At 58.5% G+C, this 25435-nt stretch overlaps 1 protein-coding gene across 7 annotated transcripts; it reads right to left on the bottom strand.

The window, feature by feature from the left end:
- On the bottom strand, positions 1-24146 carry SMTN (smoothelin). 7 transcript variants are annotated; one of them, NM_001132647.1, is given in 21 exon segments: positions 4-309; positions 3601-3765; positions 4752-4903; positions 5469-5586; positions 5952-6125; positions 7463-7532; positions 7741-7803; positions 7899-8063; positions 9190-9265; positions 9344-9496; positions 12954-13126; positions 13319-13840; positions 13922-13993; positions 14621-14693; positions 14782-15102; positions 15834-15931; positions 16026-16104; positions 16197-16290; positions 16672-16820; positions 21460-21590; positions 23320-23457. In NM_001132647.1, coding segments are annotated over 19 exon segments (2748 nt in total). In that variant the 5' UTR covers positions 21511-21590; positions 23320-23457; the 3' UTR covers positions 4-309; positions 3601-3620.
- Positions 24147-25435: the final 1289 nt, after the last annotated feature.

The raw sequence follows: 25435 nt of genomic DNA, 5'->3' as shown, positions 1-25435 counted from the left end.
TCGTTGAAAACCAATAATTTATCAAAACGCTGCGTGTGTATGTGGGGGGGAGGGTGTCGCAACAGACAGGGCAGCGGTGGGCGGACGCACAGGGAGGGGACGGTGCCCGGAGAGTGGGGGCGGCAGCTTGCCACTGGCTGGCCATGCGGGCGGGGAGGCTAGACATTCTTGCCGCGTAGGCGCAGTTCGTGGCGTCGCAGGTGGTTGTAGAGCGACTGCACATAGGTGAAGACACACTTGGGGTCAGGCTTCTTGCCCATGATCATCATGTCCTCCACCTCCACCAGGGGCACACAGTCCACCAGCATCCTGCAGGGAGGGGGCACGGGGTTGGATGTCATTGCCGGCCCCGCCTCTTGTGGCGCCCCTCTACCCCAAGGTCTTTTTTATTGCCGCATTGCCTGCTGGTCTTTCATAAACTCCAGACAGGGAAAAGCCTTCCAGGAAGGCAGGAAGCCCCTGGCTTCATCCACCCAAGCCTGGAGGCATCCCTCGGGGCAAAGTAGCAGAGCTAGGCAGGTGGAGGCGGAGATGGCAGAAGAGAGCCCCATCCCAGTCAGGCAGGTCCTGGGTCTGCTTCCTCCAACCCTGGGGAGGTGCTGGCTCCAAACCCTGCCCATGTTCTCCCTGGAGACCGCCTTCTGCTCACCCTCACTGGCACACTCCAGTTGGTAGAAGCCTCTCAGCTCGGCCTTTGCACCCAGATGGGCTTCATCACTGGCCAATCTTTATCTATGGACAGGTCTCACTCTAGTGACCCTGTCGTCCACCGATGATTGTCTGCTAGCTGCCTGATCTGGTGCTTCCTGTTGAGAGGCCCAGGGACCCCTATTCTTTGACAGGGGGTGGGGATAACCCTGCTGCTGGAGATGGAGGCCAGGGAACGTGTGGGCAGCAGAGGGGTTCTCTAACCCTTATCACCTGCCTTGGGTAGAGCAGGGGAGGCAGATGAGGATCCCAGCCAATACCAATGGACCATCTACGCCATGCTTGCGGGGGGTGGGGGGAACCACCCTTCTGGCCATCCTTCAGAATGCTAGCTGCCCTTCACAGATAAGGAAACTGAGTCACAGAGCAGAGGAGCCATTTGTTTCAAGCCCCACGGCTTAGTAAGTGCAGGCTAGGCCGCATGGGACCCAGGCACCCAGTTCTGGGTGTTGGCAAAGCCTTTTCCCCACTCTGGAGTGAGTGGGTTGTGCCTATTAAGCAACTGACAGCTCCCAGAGCTCTGAAGCTGGAGTCTGCTCTCTGGCTCCTTTTCCCCTGTCCCTCAACCCCCAGAGCAAGACCTCTTCTGCCTTGATCCCTGTTTGCTTTCTCCTATCTGCCATACCTGGCACATAGCAAGCATTCAATGTTGCTGAATGAGTTTCCTGTGGCGGGGAAGGTATAATGGCAACAATTGCTCCTTATTCTCAAGAACCTGAGAACCCAAGACCACCTCCCATCTTGTGCCCTTATGGAGAAACTCAAAACTGTCGTAGGGCTGGGCCTACCCCCAGCTCACCTGGACTCCTTCAGAGAAGAAACCTGGGAGGCAGAACACCGAATACCTCTGTTTCAGTCCAGACTGTATCCCTAACCAGTTGTGGGTGCTAGATAAGGCCCTTTTCTATGACTCAGTTTCCCCCTCTTTAGAACAGGACAGTTATTCCCTATCTCATTTGAGACCTTACAAGAATTTAGGATGAGTGAGAGGGTTCTGGGTCTGCCGCTGATGTGCCACGTGCCCCTAGGGTCATCCCTATCCCAGACTGGGCTTGTTTCCCGAGCTGTACCATGATGCAAAGGCAGCCTCTCTCTGAAGCTTCTTCCAGCTGTGGCTATTGTCCCGGGGATCCCGACCTCCCTCTCCAACCTGGTGCTCCCTCCCGCCCCACTCCCTTCCCTGGAGACCTTATAAAGCCATTGTTTACACTGGGGCTCAGGGCTCAGGGCTCAGGGCTCAGGCTGCCCCAGTGACAGGCCAAACACCAGGCAACTTGAGCAACAGCACGGCTGAGTCACACTTTCCAACTGGATCAGGGCTGGGCTGGGCCCTTCTCCCTCCAAGCTGGCTTGCTGGGCAGCAGCTCCTAAGTCCATATATGATCTGGAGATAGCACCAAGCCCATCCTCCACTCATCTGCACTCCTCTGAGTGTGTGTGTGCACATGTGGACTGCCCCCCACAATGGCTCCAGGCCCTGAGGGGCATCTGAGTGTGCCCCTACCTGTCACTGACTCACATTCCTTCAGCCAATCCCCTTGCTCCTTCTGGGTCTCTATTTTTAATCCTCTCTACAAAATGGGCGGGAACGCAGTGATGGGGCAAGGAAAACAGCCACTAAGTGGGGAGTCTGGAGTCTCAGTTTCTGGCCCCAGCTCTGACCTAACCATCTTCCCTCTCCCTCCCACCCCCAGGACAGTCTTAGCCCACCTCTCTCTCTGAGCTCCTTGTCTGTAATGGGGTAGTTAGTTTAGGATCTGAATTCTTTACTTTGGTACTGAGGTGAGGTGACCAGAGAGGAAATGCCACAGCTGGCTTAGGATCCAGAGACCCCAGCCAGAAACATCTTCCTGTTGAACTGGTCCTGCTCCTGAGCTCCCCACTTTGGAGTATGGCACCACCAACTCCCCAGTGCCCACACAGGAGCCTGGTAGACTTCTTGACCTTCCCTCTCCCTCTCCAAACCAGATCTATTGGGAAGCCTGTCTCTCTAGCTCTTAAGCTATTCCAGCCATCTAGTCCATCCCATCTCTCATCCAAGCCTCATCCAAGGAAGGTCCTAGAATGCTATATCCATCCCTTCTCTGTTTGGAAACCCTTTATAACTCCTGTTGTCCTCAGGAGGAAGGTCAAACTTTTTTTTGTTTGTTTATTTTTGAGATGGAGTCTCGCTCTGTCACCCAGGCTGGAGTGCAGTGGCATGATTTCGGCTCATTGCAACCTTCGCCTCCTGGGTTCAAGTGATTCTCCTGCCTCAGCCTCCTGAGTAGCTAGGATTACAGGTGTGCGCCACATGCCCGGCTAATTTTTGTATTTTTAGTAGAGATGGGGTTTCACCATGTTGGTCAGGCTGGTCTCGAACTCCTGACCTCGTGATCTGCCCACCTCGGCCTCCCAGAGTGCTGGGATTACAGGCATGAGCCACCGTGCTTGGCCTGAAGGCCAAACTTCTAACTGTGGCCCCCTCCTCCCTCATTTCCAGACTCAAGTTTCTTCCCTTCCTGATGTGCTGTGCTCTCCAGCTCTCTTGCCCTGCTAAGCCTAGGCTGATCCCTCTGCCTGGAACTCCCTCTCCCTCCTTTAGCCTGAACTTGTTCAGATCCCAGCTTAGTTTGCACTTTTTTTCAGATGGGGGGCCCAGACCTGCAGCCTGGGTCAGGCACCTCCCCTGGGCTTCCCCCATCACAGTGCTGCTCACCTGGGTCATCACTGCCCATTTAGAATGGTCTCGCCTGCTGGGCCCTGAACTGCCAGAAGACAGGGCTATGTCTGGCTCCTCTGGCTTGACTAAATGCCCCCCTTACTTCCCCCACCCGCCTCCCTGGACCCTCTCTGGCCTTGCTGAGCAGATTCTGGTGAAACGGGGCAGGTGGGAGAGGCGGCGTTTCTCACCGTGGGGCCCCGAGCAGGGGTTAGGACTTTTTGGTTTTTACCAGCCCCTTCTGGACCAGACAGCGGTAGAACTCCTGGATGTACGTGTACACGCACTTCCAGTCAGGCTCTCGAAGCCGCACCATGTCCTCTGTATCCAGGAGCTGCGGGCAGTCCGCATGGGTCCTGGGGAGGGTAGGGGGCCGGGAAGGGGTGGGGGATGGGGGCAGGAGGCCGGGGCCCCGGGTGGGGAAGAGAGGGAAGAGGCAGAGAAGAGAGAGGGGAGGAAACAGAGACACACACACATACACACACACACAGAGACATGAGTTCAATTACGATTCCAGTGCTGCAGTCTGCCAGCCCCCCGCATGCCGCCTCCCCACTGTGGACGTGCCGCTCACTACCCATCACTAATGGTGTGCAATGCAGACAGGGGTGGGGGCCAAACCAGTCACAGGTGCAGAGAACTCTAGGGGCAAGCGGGAACGCGGGGTGGGGGCAATGGCGTTGGCACCAAGGTTGGAGAGGAGGGCTGTGCCCCGGGGAGAGGGGGTGAGGGAGGCGTGAGAGGAGGTGGGGGGAGGAGGAAGAGGAGAAGGAGGAGGAGAAAGAAATTTGAGGGAAACCAGAAAGAGAAGGGGAAAGAAGGGAAGACAGATGGAGAAGGGTGCTGAGGGTGAGGTGAGCAGACGGGGCAACGATTCCAAAGTGGAGGGCTTGCTGAGGTCCTATATAAGCCTCTGGCAGCACTATATAGGCTGGGCGGGCACGGTGCCCGGGCCAGGAGCCTCCTTTTGGAATCTCCAGCCGGGATCCCGTGGGAGCAGGAAGCTCTGGTGATAGTGGGAGGAGAGCAGGACAGAGAAAGGGAGAGAGAGGGAGAAGGGGGCAGAGGGAGGATGGAGGGGATATGGACAGGGCCACCTGGTAGGCTTTGGCCTAGGCTGGTAGGCCGGCCTGAGGCTCCTTCGTTCCGGCGGGCACCTGGCACGCTCAGCAGCGGGTGGGCGGGGATGGAGAAGGACGGGGACTCTCTGGGGAAGGGGGTCTCAGCCGCTGACTGACAATGTGGCTGGCCCGCTCCAGGGGTTCACAGGGCAACTGGGCCTGGTCCCGATGTCCAGCCCCAGATGTGCAGCAACATTAGCAGGGCCAGGGCCCACACTTACTCCGCAGATGAGAAGGCCACCTCGAAGTTCTGGCGTCGGTTCTGAGGGCTAAGCTGCCCATAGTCGAAGGCCTCAGGGAAGAAGTTGTGCACCAGGGCACAGAAGGCCATCCCATCACTCCAGCTGGAGGAGAAGTTCTGGATGTCGACGTGCTATAAGCCGTAGGAGGACTGGTCAGGACCCTGGGGGCAACTCCCCCCTGCTGGCTACCCCTCAGCATTCTGGTATTCCAGACCTAGGGCACTGGGCACAGAGAGGCCCTGTAGCTTGCACAATGAGTAAACAGTTGGAACATGAGCCTCCTCCAAGTCAGCCTGTCAACTCCCATATTTGCATTTTTGAGGGACAGAGCTACTGAGAGGCCCAGCGCCTCCCAGCTAAGGCTATGGTCATGCCTCATCACTCCTTTCCTCATTTAGAGAAATTGACTCAGGGCCTCCTACAGAGCAACAAGGAGGGGACTCCAAGAGTGGGATCCAGCCTTGAACTCTGCCCACCACCCAAGAGGCCCTGTTACTTTATCACTGATTCTGGAATCTAGGGCTTGCCTTGTGTCCTCTTTGAGTCTCAGTTCCCTCACCCCAAGAGCCTTTCCATGTTCCCTGTGAGGCCACACAGTGGCGGGAAGTGTACTGGGGAATAGGAGCTCTGCTAAGAGGGAGGTGCTGAGCTGGGGTCTGGGGAGGCCTCCAGGCCCCGTGGCCTCCCGGGGCTCACCTCGTAGCCGCGAGTCTTGGCTCGGCACCAGTCCAGCAGCATCTGCTTGATGCTGTTGGCGTTGGGGACCCCGAAGCTGGTGGAGCGCTGCACGGCTGCGCGGGGTCCGCCAGGGCTGCTGTAGGGGCGGTGACAGGACCAGGTCACACGACTATAAGGGGCATGCCTCTGTGGGCCCACCCAGTGGCTCCCAGGCCCCGCCTTCCATGACCTTCGGGCCTTTGCACCACAGATCTAGCCGCGCGGTCTTCCCGCCTCTGCCGGGCCAACTATCAAGCCCCGCCCCCCACTGCCTATCAAGCCCCGCCCCCCACTGCCTATCAAGCCCCGCCCCCCACTGCCTATCAAGCCCCGCCCCCCACTGCCTATCAAGCCCCGCCCCCCACTGCCTATCAAGCCCCGCCCCCCACTGCCTATCAAGCCCCGCCCCCCACTGCCTATCAAGCCCCGCCCCCCACTGCCCAGCCCACTTCTGCAGCTCACCCGGCCGCGCTCTCCTTCTCCAGCTTCTCAATCATGGCCTTGCGCGCCTGGGAGGCTGAGGTCTTGGGCAGACTCTGCGCCTTCATCAGCTCTTTCTTCTTCTCAGCCTGCCGTTTCTCGAGCGCCGCCAGGCTGCCGGCCCGTGGGCTGGCCTGGTCCTCGCGGTCAAAGATGCTAGGGGTTGGGGAGGCGCATGTTAGGCAGGGAGAGGAGGGCTGCTCCCCAGCCTGGGCCACCACTCGCGAGGAGGAGGGGGGGTCTTGTAGCACACTAGTATCTCCACTGCCACAAACGCCTGCCAGGGAGGGAGGCGTCCTCATCACACGCATTTTAGAGGAGTACACTGAGGCTCAAATGACAGCAAGGTTTTCAACAGGTTTCCGCCTCCCCCTCCCCCACCCACGAGGAGTTCTCTGAGAAGGCTCATTGTACCCTCAAGTTACAGGGGAGTTCAGCTTCTGGACACTATCCGATAATAAAAATGATGACTAGCATAATAATAGTAATAATAATAATTCATCTCTGTTGATCTTTTCCTGTGTGCCATTTTAAACTTCACAAGAGCAGGGAGGGGCCTTACCAATTCCACTAAAGGTGAGGAAACTGAGACCTCTGGCAGTAACTTGCCTAAGATTTCAGAGGACGTGATGGGCGGAACTAGAACTTGAACAACGTCTGTCTGACTCAGAGTCCCTGGACCCCTTTGGTTCTCATCCTGGATTCTGATCCTGTTCCTGCTTTCTGCCAGCCCCAACAGCCTCTGTTACATGGGGGTACCCTCCTTTCTCATGGGGCTAAGGTATAAAGGTGCTGTGTGACCTGGGACATGGTTTGCAGATACTGGGAAGTGGCAGTGCCACCAGGCAGCTCAGTGTGGTAGGTAGGCCTCTGTAAGGGTTCAATGCTACTGCGGCCACTCAGAGATGTGAGCCCCTAAGCAACTCACTGGCCTCCCTGAGCATCCACCTCTCCTGTGCTGTGGTTGAGAATAAAATGAGGTCCCAAAGAGAGCAGGATCATTAACTCTCACTTTGCCCCCTCCCTGGCTATAGACCTCTTACCTCCCAGCATCCCAGTCTACCCCTCTGTTTTATTTATTTATTTATTTATTTATTATCTATCTATTTATTTTTGAGACTGAGTCTCGCTCTGTTGCCCTGACTGGAGTGCAGTGGAGCGATCTCGGCTCACTGCAACCTCCACCTCCCAGATTCAAGTGATTCTTGTGCCTCGGCCTCCCCAGTAGTTGGGATTACAGGTGCCTGCCACCACGCCCGGCTAATTTTTGTATTTTTAGGAGAGATGAGGTTTTACCATGTTGGCCAGGCTGGTCTCAAACTCCTGACCTCAAGTGATCCGCCTGCCTCGGCCTCCCAAAGTGCTAGGATTACAGGTAAGAGTCACTGTGCAAGAGTCACTGTGCCCAGCCCGCCCCTCTGTAAACGGGTTTGCAGTTAGGTCCCCTGTGGCACTGACTCCTCTATGGTCAGGGATTGGGTGCTGGTGCTCACCTGCCCATCTTCTTGGATGAAGAGGAAGAGGAGAAGGTCTTGGTTTGCATCATGGTGCTGCCACTGCCATCTGCAAAAAAGGGGAAGGGGCACCAGGTGAGGGCCTGGGCTGGACATCAGGAGATGGGATGGGAGGCTGTATGGAGGGGTGGTGATAGCCGCAGGCAGAGAAGAGAAAGTGACGGCACAGTTGAAGACACAGAGAGAGAGCTCAAGGAAGAGCTGGAGGAGGTGGGCGGACAGGCAGGCAGGCACAGGGCGACGCCAGGTGGCCTTACTCTCCGAGCGCCTCACGAAACTCGACTCCACTGTGGTGGTGCGGGCCGTCCGTGTGCCATCATCTGCAGGGGCAGGGATGAGAAGGATGTGAAAGGCATAGGGGCCTGGGGGAGGATGTATTCCCACCCTGAGCCCTGGGCCCCATTTGGCCCCTTACTGGAGTGGACGAGCCGCTCAGTCTTGGTAACAGTGCTGACAGCAGAGCCATCAGCTGCCCGCTGGCTGTGCCTCGTGGTGGTCTCAGTGGCTGTGTTGCCTCGCCCCTCCCCTGGCCGGCCCCGTGCCTCCTGCAGCCGCCGTTCCCGCTCCTTGTCCCGCTGGTCTGGGCAGGGGATGCCCCATGCATGCGCAAAAGGGCCACCAACACCCACACAGCACAGATGCACAGGTGCATGGGGCACACAAGATGGGGTGGAGGGTGGCTTGTTAGAAACATGAATGACACAGGTAACAAGGGCCTCTCTAGGAGAAGCTGGGGTGAGGGGACAGCCATAACTTGACAGGGAATGGAGTGTGCGAAGGGGTTGATGGACTCAGGCAGAAACTAGAGAATATGGAATAGCTGAACTCAAAGGGGTAAGGATCCAAAAAGGGTTTCTATAGGAATGAGTAGCTAAGTCAGGAGGGGTATCTAGATCTAGTGAGGGGGTAGCTGAGTCCAAGGAAGGAGAAGCTGAGTGAGGAAGTAGCTGGGTGGGCCATCAGCGGGTCTTTGGTTGGAGGAGAAGAGCAGCTGGAGGCAGGAATATTTAGATCCAGGAAGGGAGCAATTGATGGGATCTGAGAAGCAATCTGATCCAGGGGAAGAGTAGCTGGGAGAGAAGCTAGTGAAGGGGGTAAACTGGGCTTAAAATAGAAGTAGGTGGGTAGAGATAGAGACTGGGGTGGCCATCAGTGGGCCCTGGCAGAAGCAGCTAGATTCAGAGAAGGAGTAATTGAGAGTGTTTGAGAGGAGAAGCAATTGAACCCAGAATCTAAGGGAATGAATAGATGTGTCCAGAGAAGAACTATCTGGGGGAGGAAGTAGCTGTGTCCAGGAAAAGGGAAGCTGGATGGGGCAGAGGCTAAGATGGCAACCAACGGACTTCAGGGAGAGAGAAGCAGCAGGGAGAAGGAGTATCTGGATTCAGGGAAGGAGTCGTTGACAGTGCTTTGAGAGGCAACTGGATCCAAGGAGAGAGTAGCTGCGGGAGGGAGTATCTGGGTCTAGGAAGGAGAAGAGAAGCTGGTTGGGGAGAATAACTGGGGTCACCAGCGGGAGAGAAGGAGCTAGGGAAGGAGAAGCTGGATCCAGCGGGGAATAGCCAAGGGAACTGCTGGGTCTAGAGAAGGAGAAGCTGGGTAGGGCAGTTATTAAGCTGGGGTGTCCACAAATGGACCCCAGAGTATGAGGGGAGCAGCTGGGGAATGGGGCAGCTGGATCTAGGGTAGGGCAACTGGCTCTCTACCTCTCTTCCTTTGTCGGAGCTCACGAAGTGCGGCCCGGATGAGCTTCCGCTCTTCAAAGTCCGTGCTCTGATCCAGCTGCATATAGAGCCCGTCATTGCCTACCTGGTGCCTGCTGACCTCTGCCAACCCCCAGCCCACTGGATCTGGCCATACCATCTTGTCCAAGACTCCTTCATCCTCAATAGTCATCAGCTCCTCAGCGCTCAGAGGGCTCCGCCCCTCTGGTGCTTTGTTCACTCGGGTCTGCTCAGCCCCATTGGCCGCTTCCACTGCTGCAGCGAGAGGCTCTGCTGGCTCTGGTTCCATCTGCAGGGTGGGGAGACGGCATGGACTTTAAGCAGGGGTATGGGTGAAACTCATCATGTCTCCAGTGGATAGGGGAGCAGATCCTCGGGTTGCTGGCACGCCTTGGAAATAACCACTAGCCTGCCAGCCTGCCTGCCCAAAGATGGCCATGTCAGCGTCAGTCAGGGAAGAGGCACTGAAAGTCTTGTAGGGCTTCCCACATACCCAGAATTGTATTAATACAATGGATAGTGATAATGATGATGATTTCCAGTCCATAGTAAGTGTTGTATAAGCACTAGGGATTTTACTGTCCCTATTTAACAGAAGGGAAGGCCGGGCGCAGTGGCTCATGCCTGTAATCTCAACAGTTTGGAAGGCCGAGGGGGGAGGGATCACTTGTTGCCAGCAGTTTGAGACCAACCTGGGTAACATAGCGAGACCGCATCTCTACAAAAACAAAAATAAAAAATTAGCTAGGCATGGTGGTGTGCACCTGTAGTCCCACCTACTCAGAAAGCTGAGGTAGGAGGATTACTGGAGCCCAGGAGTTAGAGGCTGCAGAGAGCTATGATCACGCAGCTGCACTCCAGCCTGGGCAACAGAGTAAGACCGTGTCGCAAACAAAACAAGACCAGAAAAAAAAAAAAAAAAACCAGAAGGGAAAACTGAGGCTCAGGGCAGCTAACTGACTTGCCCACAGTCTCTCTCTAAGTGTGATGCATCCTGGGATCTGAGCTGAAGGCAGCCTAACTCCTGAACCTCAGTTCATTTTGCTGCTTTGTTCCCAGCCCCCTCCCAGGCAGGCTCTGCTCTGTGCTGCCAGTTCCCAAGGCCTAGGTCCTCCTGGGCCAGTGCCCAGGCAGCACATGTTGCCCCCCATCCGCCTGCCACCTTGCCAAGAGGGCTGGCCCGGGGCCTGTAGGCTCCTGACCAGGTGTCTGACTGGGGCTGCCCTGAGCCAAGACCTCTATGAAGCTCTCCTCTCTACCACCTCCCCCTACCTCGCCCCTGCTGGAAACCATCCTCTAAGGAGTCTCTAGCCCTGCAGCCCTCCCAGGGCATCTCCCTAGCCCCTTGAAGACAAGGCCCCAAGCCAACTATTATGGCCCTTCCTCTCCTGGCAGGGCCTCTCTGTCTGCTATAAGGGTAAGGAGAGCCGAGGTGGCAGCTGTTTCAGGGAGGCTTGGTCTCGCCAGGGTGCAGGGCGGCGGGGAGCTGGGGGCTGGGGCCTGGGTCATGCCAGGGGCTGCCAAGGCAGCTGCCACGCATGCCTCAGGGCTGGAGCCTGGCACCCTCTTGCCCTAGTCTTAGAGCACTAGTGCCCCAGTCCCCTGTCAAGATAGGTAAACTGAGGCTCAGAGAAGGTGGTGACATACCTAAAGTCATAGAGGAGGCAGAACCTGGCTCAAAACTACCCCCTCCCACCAACCCAGAAGGACTTACGAGACTAGTGCTGCGGGTGGTGCCGGTGGAGGAGCGGCGGCGGGTGCTGAAGGCAGGTGGGTGGGCCACGGGGGTCCCAGCATCCTCGGCAGCCTGGAAGAGGGCCTCGGGGTCGGCGGCAGCCAGGAGCAGCTCGCTGGGCTCCAGCTCAGGCTCAAGGCCGGACACAAGTGGGACCCCCAGCCGTAGGCTCAGCACCTCCACCTGCCTGCTCAGTGCATCCAGCCGCCGGCTCAGTGCTGCTCTCTCTGCCCGCAGCTCTTCAGCTGCCCGGGCCACCGGCTCCACGGTGGCTACAGCTACCTCGGCTGCCTGGGTCACTGCCACCCGGCCTGCTTCAGCCACCGCCCGCAGCTCCTCCAGTGCCCGGCCCAACTGCTCCTCAAGGGCTGCAGCCAGCTCAGGCCCAGGCCCTGGTACCCCCGGCATGGTGCTGGTGGGGACTCTATGGGGGGTAATGGTGGGGCCGTGGCAGGGGCTGCTGCCTCTGGCTGACAGTGTCTGAGTCTTTGCAGCTGGTCTGAGGGCAAAGGCAAGGGCAGCAGGCCTGCCCCGCCCCTGCCTCCCAGCCCGCCACCAGCCAGCTGGAGCTGCAGCCCAAATAGAAACCTATTCTGGGCTCCTCCGTGGAAGGGGCAGTGGGGGAGGGGGGGCCAGCCCAAGCAGGCGGATCGCCAGGCCTGGCTCTAGCCCTACAGAAATCATAGGCCTGCAGCACAGTAAGACTGCATGGATTCTGAAGATCACTGAGATCAGGGTCCCATGTCTCACAGGTGGGGAAACTGAGGCAGGGAACAGGGAATGGACCTGGCTGAGCCACCGTGTACAATAGCTGTGAGAATCAGTCTGCTGGACTCCACAGCCTGTACTCCTTTACCCTTTACCCTAACTCCAGCTGTTTTAGACAGCTGGAACAGATGGTGGAAATGGAGGCACAGGGAGGCAGGACTTTGAGTGATCTGCTACAAAAAGTGTCTTGGTCTTACATAAATGCCCTCTGGCCTGCCCATGGTGCTCACGTCCAACCACAGACTTTGAGCAAGCACATTATGGGCACAGCACCTGTCCCCTTTGGTTCCAGATGGGTAAACTGAGGCAAGTTGGTGGTGTCAGACCCAGGTCTCACTGTGGCACCTCCCATCCACCTCAAGCGCCTCAGCTGGTCCCCCCACCCCACTCCACACAATCCCTTGTCAGAGGGCAGCTGGATCCTGCTTTTTTGGAAAGGAAGGGTGCTTGATTTCCCTCACTCTCTCCCTGTCTCCCCTGAGAAGGCCCAAAGCTGGCTCTAGCCATCTCACCTCAGCCAAAGTCCCGTTCAGTCCCTGGTTTAGCACAGAGGGCATTACCTGGGCAGCCGGGTGGCCCGCTTGGGGATCCCTTTCCCGGCTGAGCTCCCGGCTAGTGGATCCTGGGCTTGAGAATGAATAATGGAAGGGTGCTGCGTATTCAGTTCCCAAGGCACCTGCTAGACTGCTGCCTCACCTGATTGGCGCCCCCTTGCCTGTCTGTCCCCCATCAGAGCTTCTGCCCAACCCCCACAGGGAGGTTGACGTAGATGCTAATCACTAATCTCCAATCTCCTAATGGGCCAGGCTGATCTTGGATGAGCAGATGAGCTGCTCTACACCTCGGGGCTGATGTCCAGTGTGGGTTGGCGCAGGGGCACTGGGGCTGCCACAGGAAGAGGGGAGCAAGCCCTTACCACCCTCTCTGAGCCTCAGTTTCTCCATGTGTTCACCAGGAATGAACCAACCAATTTCGGACTAAGGATCAGAGATCAGCATCCAGGAAGCTTAACGCCAGTACAGAGTAAGCTTCCAACACACTTAGGGACTGATATGCTAGGGTCTGGCCTTAGCTCTGCCACCGACTGGCTGTGGTCTGTGAGCAGCCACCTTCCCTCTCTGGGCCTCGGTTTCTCTGTGTGTGCAGTAGGGGAGGAGCAGAGGAACCCTGCTAGCCCTACACCCTGAAGCAGTGTATGTGAGGCTGACGGATGGTGAGGCTGGTGGGGTGAGGAGGGGCTCACCTTGATGCTGCAGCCTCCTCGGCTACTGGGGGGGGCATGGCTGAAGCTGGTGACGTGAGTGACACTCCCCAGCCGAGCCAGGGTCCCAGGGCTGTTGACACGGGTGATGGTGCTCTTGCCTCCACTACTGGTGCTGAGTAGGGTCGGGGGCGCCCGCAGCCCCAGTGTCAGTTCTGAGTGGGGAGAAAGGCGGCTGTCAGGAGGATCAGGTGGAGTGAGGGCAGTGCCAGACAAGGTTGATAGTGCCCTCGCTCCCAGCACACCCTTTGGAGACACCCTGAGCCCTGGCCGCAGCACCTGTCCTGTATGCACAGGTGCGGTTGCAGGCACTCATCCCCATTGGGGAGGCAGTGAGGGGCGCCTACCTGCCCTCTGGTTGCCTGTGGGCAGCAGCACCCGGCCTGTGGAGGCCTGGCCACGGCCGTCCTTGATCTCGATGGTGAATGTGGTCTTCATACCGCCCCCTGGCTCGGCAGTGCCGACGGCCACGGGCAGCGGGGCACCAGGCTCCTCTGAACGTGCCACAGGCCCCCCTGCTCTGTTTTCAAGGGGCCTAGCAGCCAAGCCCCGCCCCCTGGGGCCCTCCTCCTGGGGGCAGCTTCGAAGCTGGGCCAGGGGCTGGGCTCCTCCTCGTTGCTCCTTGCTGAACCGGGAGGAGGTATCACTGGGGCCCCGAGAGGAGGAGCCGCTGGAGGAGGAGGCAGGGGTGGTGCTGGTGAGGGAGGGGCCCAGGAGCCTTGCGGGGGTCAGGGGACTTAGGGCAGCCCGGGGCGTGCCATCCTGGAGCCTAGCAGCCATAGGAGAATCAGATGTGAACTTGTGGACACGGTCCCGCACAGAGCCAGCCCGCTGGAACGAGGAAGGTCCGCTGGCAAGGGGGGTGGACTCTAGAAGGAACAGGAGGGCTGTCAGCGACTGGGTGGGACAGGGTCTGCCCAGATCCTAGGCAGGGTGAGAATAGGTAGTACCTCGGTTCTGGGCTGGTTGGCGGGGGCTGAGCACCAACAGGGAGCGTTGGCAGGGTCGGGGTCCAGCCACGTCTGGCAGGTTGGGGAGGGGGTGATGGCCATGTGGGGAAAGAGAAAAGACAGGGGATAGTGGGCGTCCACCTCTCATAATCCTCTCCTCTACACCTCCCTAGCCTCCCACCCTTTCCTATACTCAACCCCCACCCCACCTCTCCATCCCCTCCTGGATCTCCCACACTCCGGCATCCCCACTCGGCTGCATCTCTCCTACAGGCACCTCCTTCTCGTCCCACACTGACCCTAGGATGATTTGGACACTCCTGGGGGCCAGGCGAGGCTTAGGCTGGAGGAAGGGTGCCCAGATCCTTCCTGCAGATGGGGAGGGGGGACAGCCCCCCTGGCCAGTGCTGCCCACAGCTCCAGCTGGGAGATGGGTGGACTCCCTTATTGGGGAGAAGAATGTGCCTGAGGCCCGTTGCCTTTCAAGGCTGCAGGGGAGGCCTCTAGCCATGGGGGTGGAGGGGGAGGCTGGCCTAGCTGAGGGCGGGGACACTTCAGGGGTGGGGTGCAGTATCAGGGACTGCGTGGACCTGAGGAAGCTGGAGCTGCCAGGCACAAGAGCCCATTCTCTAGGCAGGGAAAGGGAGGCGGGAGGCGGGGAAGGCAGATGCCTGTGACTACCCCTGCTGGGACCCTCACCTGCTCTCTTGGTGTCAGAGGGGCCTCTGGTGGGGCTCTGGGCAGCCGGGGTCTCTTTGGGGCCAGACAGAAGCTGCAAGGGAGAAGAACAGGGCCTGAGCAAGGCCTGACTCCCAGACCTGCTCACTTGCCTGGCATCCCTGCCCCTCGTCCAGACTCACCTTGTTGACCACCTGGCCCTCAGTGCTGGGGAGCGCTGGAGACTCCTGAGGCTCAGGGCTGGTGGTCTTGGGTGGGCTGGGGGGTGGCTCTGCGCTGCCTGGAACCTCAGCTGTAAGGCACTGGGCCTCGGCAGTCTCCAATGGAGGCTCAGGAGAGGCAGGGGTGGGTGAACTGCTGGGTGAGGCAGGTGAGCTGGATGTGCTCCCAGGTGGGGCTCGCAGCAGGAGTGTCACTGTGGTCACATCCTGGCTGGTGCCTTCAGGGATGGGGGTTGGCTTTGAGACCTCTGCCTGCTGTTCCTGTTCCTCTCGCTCTGGCACCTGTAAGGGACCCACAGGATGCAACCAAGGCTCCCTAGGCCTTGAGCGCCACCCCCACCACTGAGGGCCAGGCTGGCAAGTGCCCAGGGCAGGGCATGCAAAGCAGAGTGGTAGGGCATGGCTTCCTGTAGGCACACCTGCGCAAGCACTGGCACTGGCATGCTAAGGGCAGTCTCTGATCCCCACTTCCCAATCTCTTGGCACTACCTAGCCAAAGGGGTTCAGAGAGGACCAGGTCCTGATGTCAGTGGGTGGGTATGGCAGGAGACCTACTGGGGACGGGAGCCTTAATAGATCCCTGGAGTGGAGGTTCCTGACTCCTGGCCTTAGCCTGGTTCATCTGGAGTGGGAGTGGGGTCCCGCCAGGACCGTGGACCCAGCGGCCTCTGCTGGCCACTTAGGGAACCTGCATGGCCTGACCTCTCACCCACACTCTGGAAAATAGAGAGTGAACTGTGAGCCAGGTGGGGTCTCACATGCAGGCCCCATAAGCCAAGGTAAAGATGTGGGCTGTGTGGAGGGTGAGGGGCAGCCCTGGGACGGATTGAAGCAGGGGAGGTGCCAGGGCCAGATTTGCATTTCTGGGAGATCCCTCTGGCTGCTAAATAGAGGCTGGATGGCAGGGGTGGGCCCCTTACAGTCAAATACCAGCCTAGCAAAGACACGCAGGCACTCTGTGCTACTGGCATCCATGGGCACAGGACACTGGGCCACCCTCCCACTCTCCTTACCTCACACTGTTCCAGCCTGTGTGCCGCTCGCCCCTTGCTGTCCTCTCTTGAGCCACTGTTGGGACGCCCGCCGCACAACCTCCCAGCCAAGGTGGCAGCTGCAAGGGAAGGAGCAAGTGGCAGGTGAGTGGTGGGGAGGTGCTGTGGACAACAGACAGCAGGGCAGGGGTGGGGCCGGGACAGGCCACATACCCTCAATCTCCTGAGCCCGTACACGGCGGATGGCAGCTCGGATCAGCTTGCGCTCCTCATACTCACCAGCGCTTCGCAACTGTGGGTGAGAGACAGGCCGCGGGTGTTGGGCTGTGGAGTCCAGGTCTTCACCTGCCCTGCCCCCATCCCCTGCCCCAGCCTGGGCCTCACCAGTGCAGTCAATTCTTCCACATCGTTCATGGACTCCAGCTGCCCTGCCAGCCGTGCCAGGGCAGCCCGCTGCTCAGCTTCCCGCTGCTGAGAGCTGCAGAGACATCATGACTGTAACCACTACTGCCACGGCCAGGTCGTGGAGGATGTGGGCTAAGGGTAGGAGCCAGAACAGAGTACCCAGAACCTTGGCAGAAGGGCATGTGGCTGTGCACACCCTCTGACTGCACACTAATACTCATATGCCCATGGACGTGGGCACTAATACCACACACTCAGCACGGCCGCGACACCACAATCAGTACGTGCTCCATGCCCACAAACATCCCTGTTTTTCCAGAAGCGTATGTGGACGTACTGCCATTGGCACATGCAGTCCACAGATACACTTGTGCGCACGCCTGCCTGCACACATGAGCTGAGCCGGGGCTCACACTCACCCTCTCACCCGCATGTTCCACCCCTCGCTACTCACTGCAGCCAGTTCTCCTTGTTGTCCTGCCGCTCGGCACGGAAACGCTTGGATGCCAGGGCCTCCTCCTCACGCTCCAGCTCCTGCCGCTGCAGTTCCCGGATGGCTGAGCGGATGCGCCGCCGCTCTGCCAGATCCGCTGTGACCTCCAGCTGCAGTGGGGGCGAGGGGCAGGTCATTTTGGCTGCCAGGGGCGGAGGGCTGGCACCAGCTGCCCACGGCTCTGCCTGGGGCACAATGTGTGGCCTGTGTCCACTCCCTATGTCCCAAGCTCTTCACGTGCCTGCCTGCCCACGCAGGGTCCTGGGGGTAGACCCAGCCCACTGTTTCAGGGATCTTGGGTAGCCCACTTTGCATTGTGGTTCACAGAGCACACGACTGTGAGTGAACAGCCAGAAACCGCCCACCTATGCCAGGTGCCAAGCCAGGCACTCCTTTCTACAACTCGATTCCTGCCCCTCAGAGCCCAGATCCCCAAAAGCCAGGGAGCTATTGCAGGAGGAGGAGGGAGGCCACCCTGTGGGCCACTAACATGGTCCCTAGAGGGAAAGGTGACAGCTGAAGTCCACCCTCTGAGCAAGGGAGGCTCCCATGGTCTAGTCACCAAACACCACAGCCCAGCTGGGGGTTGACTGCTTCATCTACAGATGGGGAAACTGAGGGCAGGTGCTCAGGAGTCCTGCCTGGCTGAGGGCTATTGTCCCCACTGCATTGGCCTGGCCCTAGCCACCATCGAAGGAGCCAGGGTGCAGAGTGGGAGGACCAATCCCCCAGACATATAAGGTGGCTGGCACTAGGGGCCACCCCAGGGCCTTAGAGAGGGCATCCCTGGGTGACAGGTGCTTCTACCAGGTTCTCAGCCCCTCAGCTCCTGGGAAATTGGGGGTGACTGGTCTAGCCAGGTTAAGGAAAGAACACCTTCTCTGGAGTGAGTCAGCCAATCCTGTTGCCTCCCCCACACCTCCACCATGTAGAGCCACCTGCTACATACAGATCCTCTGTGGCTCAAGGAAGAGAGGACTGGCCCAGGGTTCCCCTGGAAGATAGTGGCAGAGATAAGCCTCCAGTGTGGGTCTGATAACCAGAAGGGAGCCAGTAAAGGTGGGGTGATTTCCTCTGTCCCCACCCCCCAAATCATTCAGGGATAGGGCCAAAGAACCCTCTATCATCTCCCTTTTTAGCGCCCCCCATCATTCGTTTCTGCTTAGCGGGAAGGCCAGGTGGCAAGGGTGGGGATGGGATGGAGATAGCTTTCAGCAGGGAGTGTGGGCTGGCCCAACTCAACCATGAGCCAGCTTGTCCTAGTCTGAAGAGAGCAGGGAGAGTCTTGGGGGAAGAGCCCTCCAGGCTCCACATTCCTGAGGAATTATGAGAAGGCCCCCTGAAACTCAGGCCAGAGCCCCTAGTTGGTTCCAGCCGTAGTCCAATCCTGGCTAGGTGATCAAGAGCATATCCCTTAAGCTCTCTGTGTCTTGGTTTTTTCATTTGCCAGTGGGTGGGGTTGGGAACAGTGACTCGGGCTGTCCTGTACATAGCTGCAGTTGCAATAAGCATCACCTCCATACTTGGTTCTAGCCAGTCAGGAGGAGGGAGAGAGACGAGGGGGCAAATGGGAAGGGCAGGATACCCGAGGCATCAGTAACATTTATGGAGAGCCTGTGAGTCGAACACTGTGCTGAGCCCCCTACTTGTCCTAAGCCCACAAAAACCCTAGATACTGTTATTCCCATTGGACAGATGAGGAGATTGAAGTCCAGGGAGGAGATGTGATTTGCTCATGGTCAAATGACCTGAGCCAGGATTTGAACCCAGGTCTCTCTGACTCCAGGGCCTGCCCTAGACTGAAGATACCTCTGCTATTGGGGTCTGTTTGTCATGGTAAGGACCTCAGGGATCCTGTGTTGGAGGCCCCTCTAGCCTGGACTAGAGATGCTCTGAGGCCTAAAGAGACCTTATAGCAGAGGCGGGGGGAATGAGGCTCACTCCCCAGCCCCCGGTACTGGCTGTGTCTCAGGCCTAGAACCTTCTGTGGTACATTTGGAGGCTGGGGGCCAGAGGGGACAGAGGGTCCGGTCCCTTCTGTAAAGAGGGTAAAGAGGCCCAGAGGGGCAAGGGCTAGCCTTTTGTCTCCTAGATCCCCATTCTCAGTGCTCTGGGCTCGAAGATGGGGTCCTTGTCTCTGACAAAAGCCTGATGTAGGAACTTGGCCACCTCTACAACACAACCCCGGGAGCTTCAGTGTCCCCATCTGGAAAATGGAAGCCTCCCTTTGATCCCCCAAAGTGGGTGGGCAAGGCTGGAGACAACCTCATTCCACTGGTCACCCTCTGGCACGACCCTTCCCTTTGGGCCTGGAGGCAAAGGTTGGACCACAGTGTCTCCTCTGTGTGTCCCGAGTTCCACCCTCCCAGGCCCCACCGCTGTGTAAGGAGGGAGCTGCGGGAGGGAGGGAAGGAAGTACAAAGCGCCATTGTCTACCAAGGGGGAAGGGGAAGGGGATGGGGCGGTTTCCGAAACTGCCCAGTGAAATTCTCCCGGGAGGAAAGAGGGTGCTTCCTCCCCCTGAGGGGCCGGCTCTCCGTGTACTCTCTGCCCTCGCTGTTGGGAACGCCTGGCAGGCCCTGAGGTCTCACTGGGCCTCAGTCTCCCCAACAGCACAACGGAGGGGGCTCTCCAGGCATTCAGTCCCAGCTCCCCCAGTTGCCCATGCGGGTCCCGCCGGCGGTGGAGCGAAGCCTCGCCAGGGGGCGCTGAAGGCCCGCAGGCTCTGCGACCGCCCTCCCTCGCAGGGCACCGCCCTCGCCTCGCCCACCCGGCCTCGCGCTAGGCGCCGAAAGGGTAGCCAGGTAGGAAGACACCCGCTACCGCCTCCTTCAGTGTCCCGATCTAAAGGGAAGAAATCAAGGTCCCCAGGACACCCAGCTGATTGGCGGAGGTCGAACTCGAACTCGGGACCGAGGCGGAGGGCGTCCCGGCGCGTGGTGGAGGGGCACGCGGCGTGCAAGTCCCCAGGCGTCCCCATTCCTCCCATCCGCGGCCCAATCCTCAAGAATGTGCGGGAGCCGGGGCCGGAAGCGACTGCCAGCGTCCCCAAATCGGTCAGACGCTGGGGCGCAGGGCGGGCGGAGCGGGCCCAGCTTTTCCTTATAAGGCCCGGCCCCGCGGGGAGGAGCCCGGCTAGGGACGCCCCCGTTCTTGCCACGAGGCCAGCGGGGGCCGGGCCGGCGCGCGGGGCGCAGTAATGGCGGTCGCCGGGTGCTGGAGGAGCCGCTCCCGGGGTCGGAAAGACTTCGAGCGGCACCGATCCCGACACCGGGGCAGGTTCTCATCTGTCCTTTCCCAGAGATTCAACCACTGCTCCAGCTTCTCTCCGAAACTCTTTTCCAGCGCCTCCCGAGCCTCGCATGAGAGAGGGAGGTGGCGGCTGAAGAACCTTGAGCCTGCCTGTGGACACCTTGAGATGAGGATGCGCGGGAACCTGGCCTCGCATTCCCTCTTTTTGGACTGCGCTGCCTCTACGACCCCCACTGGGACTTGGACTTCCTGAGGGGAGGTCGAACTGACTGGTGGGCACCTTTGGAAACCCAACCCCATCCCCTCCAGGCTGCACACATCCTGCGGTGATAGTGGAGAGGCAGACACCCAGAGAGTCTAATGCACTGGTCCGAGAACAACAGGCAGAGTGCCTTGGGGAGGTCATGGCAGCAGCTGGGCACTGCTCAGTGGCTGGGCTACGCTGGTTGGTTCCAGCCTCTGCCTGCAGGGGAAGGTATGAGAGTGGGGTGGGTCACTTGTCTTCTAGGTAAGGTAAATCTTTAATTTACCCCCATGGACAAGGGTCAGGGACTGGGGAGATGGAGCTCCTCTGGCCCCTCCAGGTCAGGCTGCCTGGCCTTGGGGATTGGGGGAGGAGCCCTGCCCCACTGGGTTGCCCTACAGCCTCTCTGCGCATGGGGGTAGACAGGGCTCTCAGGAAGAGGAACAAGAAAGGGAATGGAGTGGGCTCATATTTCCTCCACCTGAGATCTGGGTCCATGCCTCATTCTGTCCCCATGCCAACTCTAGGACCTAGAGCTTGTGTGCACACACATCTCCCTCCCTCCCTCCATTTTACAGGTAGAGGAACTGAGACTCAAGAGTAGAAAAATGAGATGGGAAGCCACAGAATCCACAAGGGCCGCAAAGCCTGTCTCTCTCTTATGGCCTTGTCCGGCCTTGACTTTCCCAGGACTCTGGTTCCCCGTGGCCCACTATGGGGCTGGGATTTTGGCACAGCTCCTTCTTAGATGGGTGTCCTTGAGCAGGTGATTTCAACTCTTTTGAGTCGCAGTGCCCAGGCTTTCAGAGCTGCTGTGATTATTCTGTGACATGGTATGCCCGGTACCCAGCCTGCCCCCTGCCAGGCCTTGGCATTATTAATCATTGCTGCTACCATTATCACTGGGCCAGCTTCCAGGGGTGGGCACTGCCCCAGCTATTGCTCTGGAGAGGCATATCCAGCCTCCCCACACCTGTGGCTGCATATGGGCGAGTCCACAGCAGTTACTGTTTAAACAGGTGGTGGCTGTGGAGGGTTGGGAGGGACTAGGCTTCAGCGCCAGGCATGGACAGGCACATGCCACAACGGCCTCTGCATCAGCCACATGGAACTGGCCTACCCCTGTTCCCATGTCCCCCTCCTCCTGACCTTTCCCCCACCACTTCTTCCTGTCAGCTGAGAGGTACCCTGGATTGACCCTGCCTCTCTGGCTTGGCTTTCCTGTCCCCACAGTGGGTGATGGGGCCACTTACCAGCTTCCGAAGGGCTCCCTCATCCAGCCCAGCTAAGGCCTCGTCCGCCATCTCGCTGGCCCCTAGCTCCGTCGGTTCCTTTCTGGTGAGATCCCCAGTGCCTGTGGCACCTGTCACCAGCTCAGAGAATTCTGCAGGGGACAGACATGAATCAGGCATGCTGGGGCTTCTAGAAACCACAGGCACTTAGGCTCTGTGCCTTACTTTCCCTCTCTAACCTAGGAGCGTCCATTACTGTCCCATCCTGTAATGTGGCTCCTGGCTGGAAGTTGCCCTCTGCCCTAGGGTGGTTTGCTGGAAAACTCACCAAACCCAGGGTAGGGGATCTCTGGTTCCAGCCCTGCCAGCTTGGCCGCCAGTCTGCTGTGTGGCCTGGGATGGACTCTCATCCTGTCTAAACCTCAAACAGGGAGGGCAGGGACCTGGATTGAGAAGCCAGGGCCCGGCAAGACCCACCCAAGCTGTGCTCACCACCAGGGGGTGCACTCCAGTCTCCAGTTTCCTGCCCCACCCACCCATCCCCAGGGCCTACCCAGCCCCCACCCACTCGGCAGGCTCAGCTCCTGGCTGTGGGCTGAACCCGTAGTTCTTGCTGCCACCACCACTGTCATTCCCCCAGGTATAGGAAGGTACACTGTGTCTTCCGATTCTTGGAGTCAGCTCTGCTGTCCAGACCTCCTGAAGCCAGGTGTCCAGGCACCCAGCACCTCCTGCCAATTCATACAGAATTCAATTCCCCACCTGGAAGGGCTTTCAGAAGCTGACCTGCCCAACCTCTGGATTTCAGGCAAACTGAGAGGATTGGAGAGGGCCAAGGATTTGTCACTAAGCAAGGAGGAAGCCAAAGACTTAGAGGGCAGAGAAGGATGTAATCAAAATCTTCGTCATCTCCGGCTTCCGAAGCTCCCTTCCAAAGTGCCCTCAAGGGCCTGGAACACTCTCAGTGACAGAGGCAAGAGCCCCATCTTGCCCCAGTGCTGCCCATCAAAATGGATCCCTAGATCCTGGCCCAGCCTCCCAGGGCAGATCTCTCCTTCCTCCTGTAGACCCAACTAATGTCTGTCTGGAATTTGAGGGGCCCTGGTCTGGCACGCTGTGGATGCTTAGTTAATGTATGGTGACTGACTAATGTGTGGCCCCAGGCTTGCCCCCCACCTCCTGTTGATTCATCTTTCAATCATCCCTTCCCTCTCTTCAGAACAGTCACTTGGGAAGTCACCCCATATGGTGCATGGGTGGGAGGTGAGGGTTACCACTCCACACAGTTGGGGTGTGTGGGTCCCAGCCTGTTCAAGTCACTGCTTGCTCCTCCTCCAATCCTGGTAGGCTCAGAGGTGTCAACCTCCCAATCTCTGCCTGTTAGGATCCTTGCCTCTTACCTAGTTACTCTGTCTGGGTTAAACCTCTTCAAGACTGTCCAGTGGTCACCAGCCTTAGGTTCTGCGGACATTATGATTCCCCCCATGTCTGTTCTTCTAAGGGGCAGGTGTCCCTAATGCCTAATCTAGGACACCCATGGGACTATAAGAAGATCCCTGCCGCTGCCCTTCTCCAATCCCATGCCTCCCTGTCACACAGTCTGGGGTCGCCGGACATTGTGAGGGGCCTCAGGATTCTGTGGCAGCTTCCCCAGGGTTTCTGCCGCCACAGACTAGCGCCCCTGTGGGGCGTGGAGTCTCTTAGGAATCCGGGGGCGTCTTCCCCCAACAGTCTCAGAACTTTATCCCATGGCTTAGAGCTCTCGTATGGGTGGGGGCTCCTAGATCTGGACGTTCCAGAACTCTTGTCTAGACATCCGGGTTCCACCCCCGGACACGTTGGGCCAGCACCAGGATCCCCCCCCGAGGTCCGCACACCCACCTCTCAGTCCAGCCCACCCGTCCGGCGCAGGCTCGGCTTAGCTCTTTCGGGACCCGACAGATGGATTAGACACGCGCGGGCGGGAGGCGCCGCGACCCGGTGTCCCAGGCCCGCTCAGCAACCGTCCCCTGGATTCTGCGGAGAGCTGCCCGTCCAGCCGCGCCAGCAGCCCGGCTGGCCCCGCCCCGCTCCGACGCGCCAGCCAACCCTCGATTGGGTGCCTCCCACTCTCGTGCCCCATTGGGAAAATTCAATTTGACGGCCACGCCCCGAGAGGAAGGCCCCGCCCCTCGCGGGCCAGGGAGGTCGGAAATTGGAGTCTTGGGGTCGTCTGCCTCGGTGGCTTTAGCGAGTCGGGTGGGCATCGGCAGGGGGACGCAGGCTCTGCGCCAAGTCGGGGAGGGCGCCCCGAGCCGAGGTAAGTTTCCTGGGGTCGTAGGAGTCTCAGAGCCTTCAGGACAGCCCCTCTCCGCCCTCCTCTTTGTTCCTGAGACCGCGTCCCCTCCCTCGACTCCACCCCTTTCTCGCGTCAGTGTTGAAGCTTGGCCGCCGTCCCTAGGCTGCTTTCGGGACACCTGGTCTGAGCTACCTCAGAGCAGGGACTGAGTGACTGGCAGCACCTTGACCCTGTGTTGGAGTGCCGGGACCATCTCAGGTGGAGCAGGATCAATCACACAGCACGCCTCCCCCAGCCCACACACCTTTGAACAGACATTGCCTTCTTGTAGCATGCTTCTACCTTTCAAGCCCTGAGAGTCTGCCTTTAGGAGCGCTGGAGTCCTAAATAGGGAATATGGAGTCCAGGCTGTCATTCAGCAAAAGGGGGAAATTGAGGCCCAGAGAGAGCTGACATGTCCAAGACCAAGCAAGGAATCAGCCAGGGGACCCAGGAGGTCAGACCCACAAGGGAAAGCTATTCCATCTTCAGTGCCAGAGTCCCTAAAGCCGCCCTCGGGTCTCCATGGAGACCAAAGGGGGTGGAGTTGGGAGGATGGGGTCTGGAGTCCTGTCAAATAAAAACAATAACAAATCATTTATTTTGTACTTGCCATGTACCAGGCATATAATGCCCATAACAAGCACATGAGACCATGACTATTGCCCCATTTTACAGATGAGGACAACAGCTGATAAGTAGTAAAGCTGTGATTCATACCCAGCACCTTCTGAGTCCAGACTCTGCTTTTAACCACTATAATGTGGGATTCTGGGGAGCTAGTTTCAGCCTGTTGCCCCAGAAGAGCCCCGGTTCAGGTCCTCTGTGACACCCCCCAGCCCCCATCTAAGGAAAGGCCCAGTCTCCACATTGAGAGTCTTTTCCATGTGTCATTTCATTTCATCCTCACCCCCCTGAGAAGTGGTCCCATTTTACACATCAGAAAACCAAGGCACAGACCAGGTGCGGTGGCTCATGCCTGTAATCCCAGCACTTTGGGATGCCAAGGCAGATGGATCACCCAAGGTCAGGAGTTCGAGACCAGCCCGGCCAACATGGCAAAAACCCCGTCTCTATTAAAAATGCAAAAATTAGCTGGGCAAGTGGCATGCACCTGTAATCCCAGCTACTTGGGAGGCTGAGGCAGTAGAATCACTCGAATCTGGAGGCAGAGTTTGCAGTGAGCCGAAATTGTGCCACTGCACTCCAGCCTAAGTGACAGAGCAAGATTCTGTCTCAAAAAAAGAAAAAAGAACATCAAGGCACAGAAGAAAGCGACTTGTCAATGCTACACAGCAGGAGAGGCAAACAGAGCTCACTTCAGAGGACATAGTTCAAGGTCCTAGGCCTTCTCTACCTGGGCGAGATGCCATGTTATTATCCAGAATGAGGGTCAGGCGCCCTCTAAGGCCAATTCTGAATACTTCAAAATTCGCGCGTCCCTTGGGACCTCCCCTTCATGCAGGGCACACCTAGGCCACCTCTGATTTTCAGGGCCTGCCTGAATGGCGGTCACCAGCTCCAATGAATAGCCTGCTTTGTGCTAATGCCCTCCTTTCTCCCTGCCCTCTTGTAGGCTAGGAGGAATGGTACAGGTGAGTTCCTCCATGCTTGGATTTACCGTCTGGCACATGCGCTCACTAGTCCTTGACCCTATGGAAGGGATGTGTGGGTCCTGCC

This window comes from Pongo abelii, chromosome 23, assembly GCF_028885655.2.
Source record: "Pongo abelii isolate AG06213 chromosome 23, NHGRI_mPonAbe1-v2.0_pri, whole genome shotgun sequence".
In the NCBI taxonomy this organism is placed as follows: domain Eukaryota; kingdom Metazoa; phylum Chordata; class Mammalia; order Primates; family Hominidae; genus Pongo; species Pongo abelii.
This window is presented reverse-complemented; position numbering and strand designations above follow the sequence as displayed.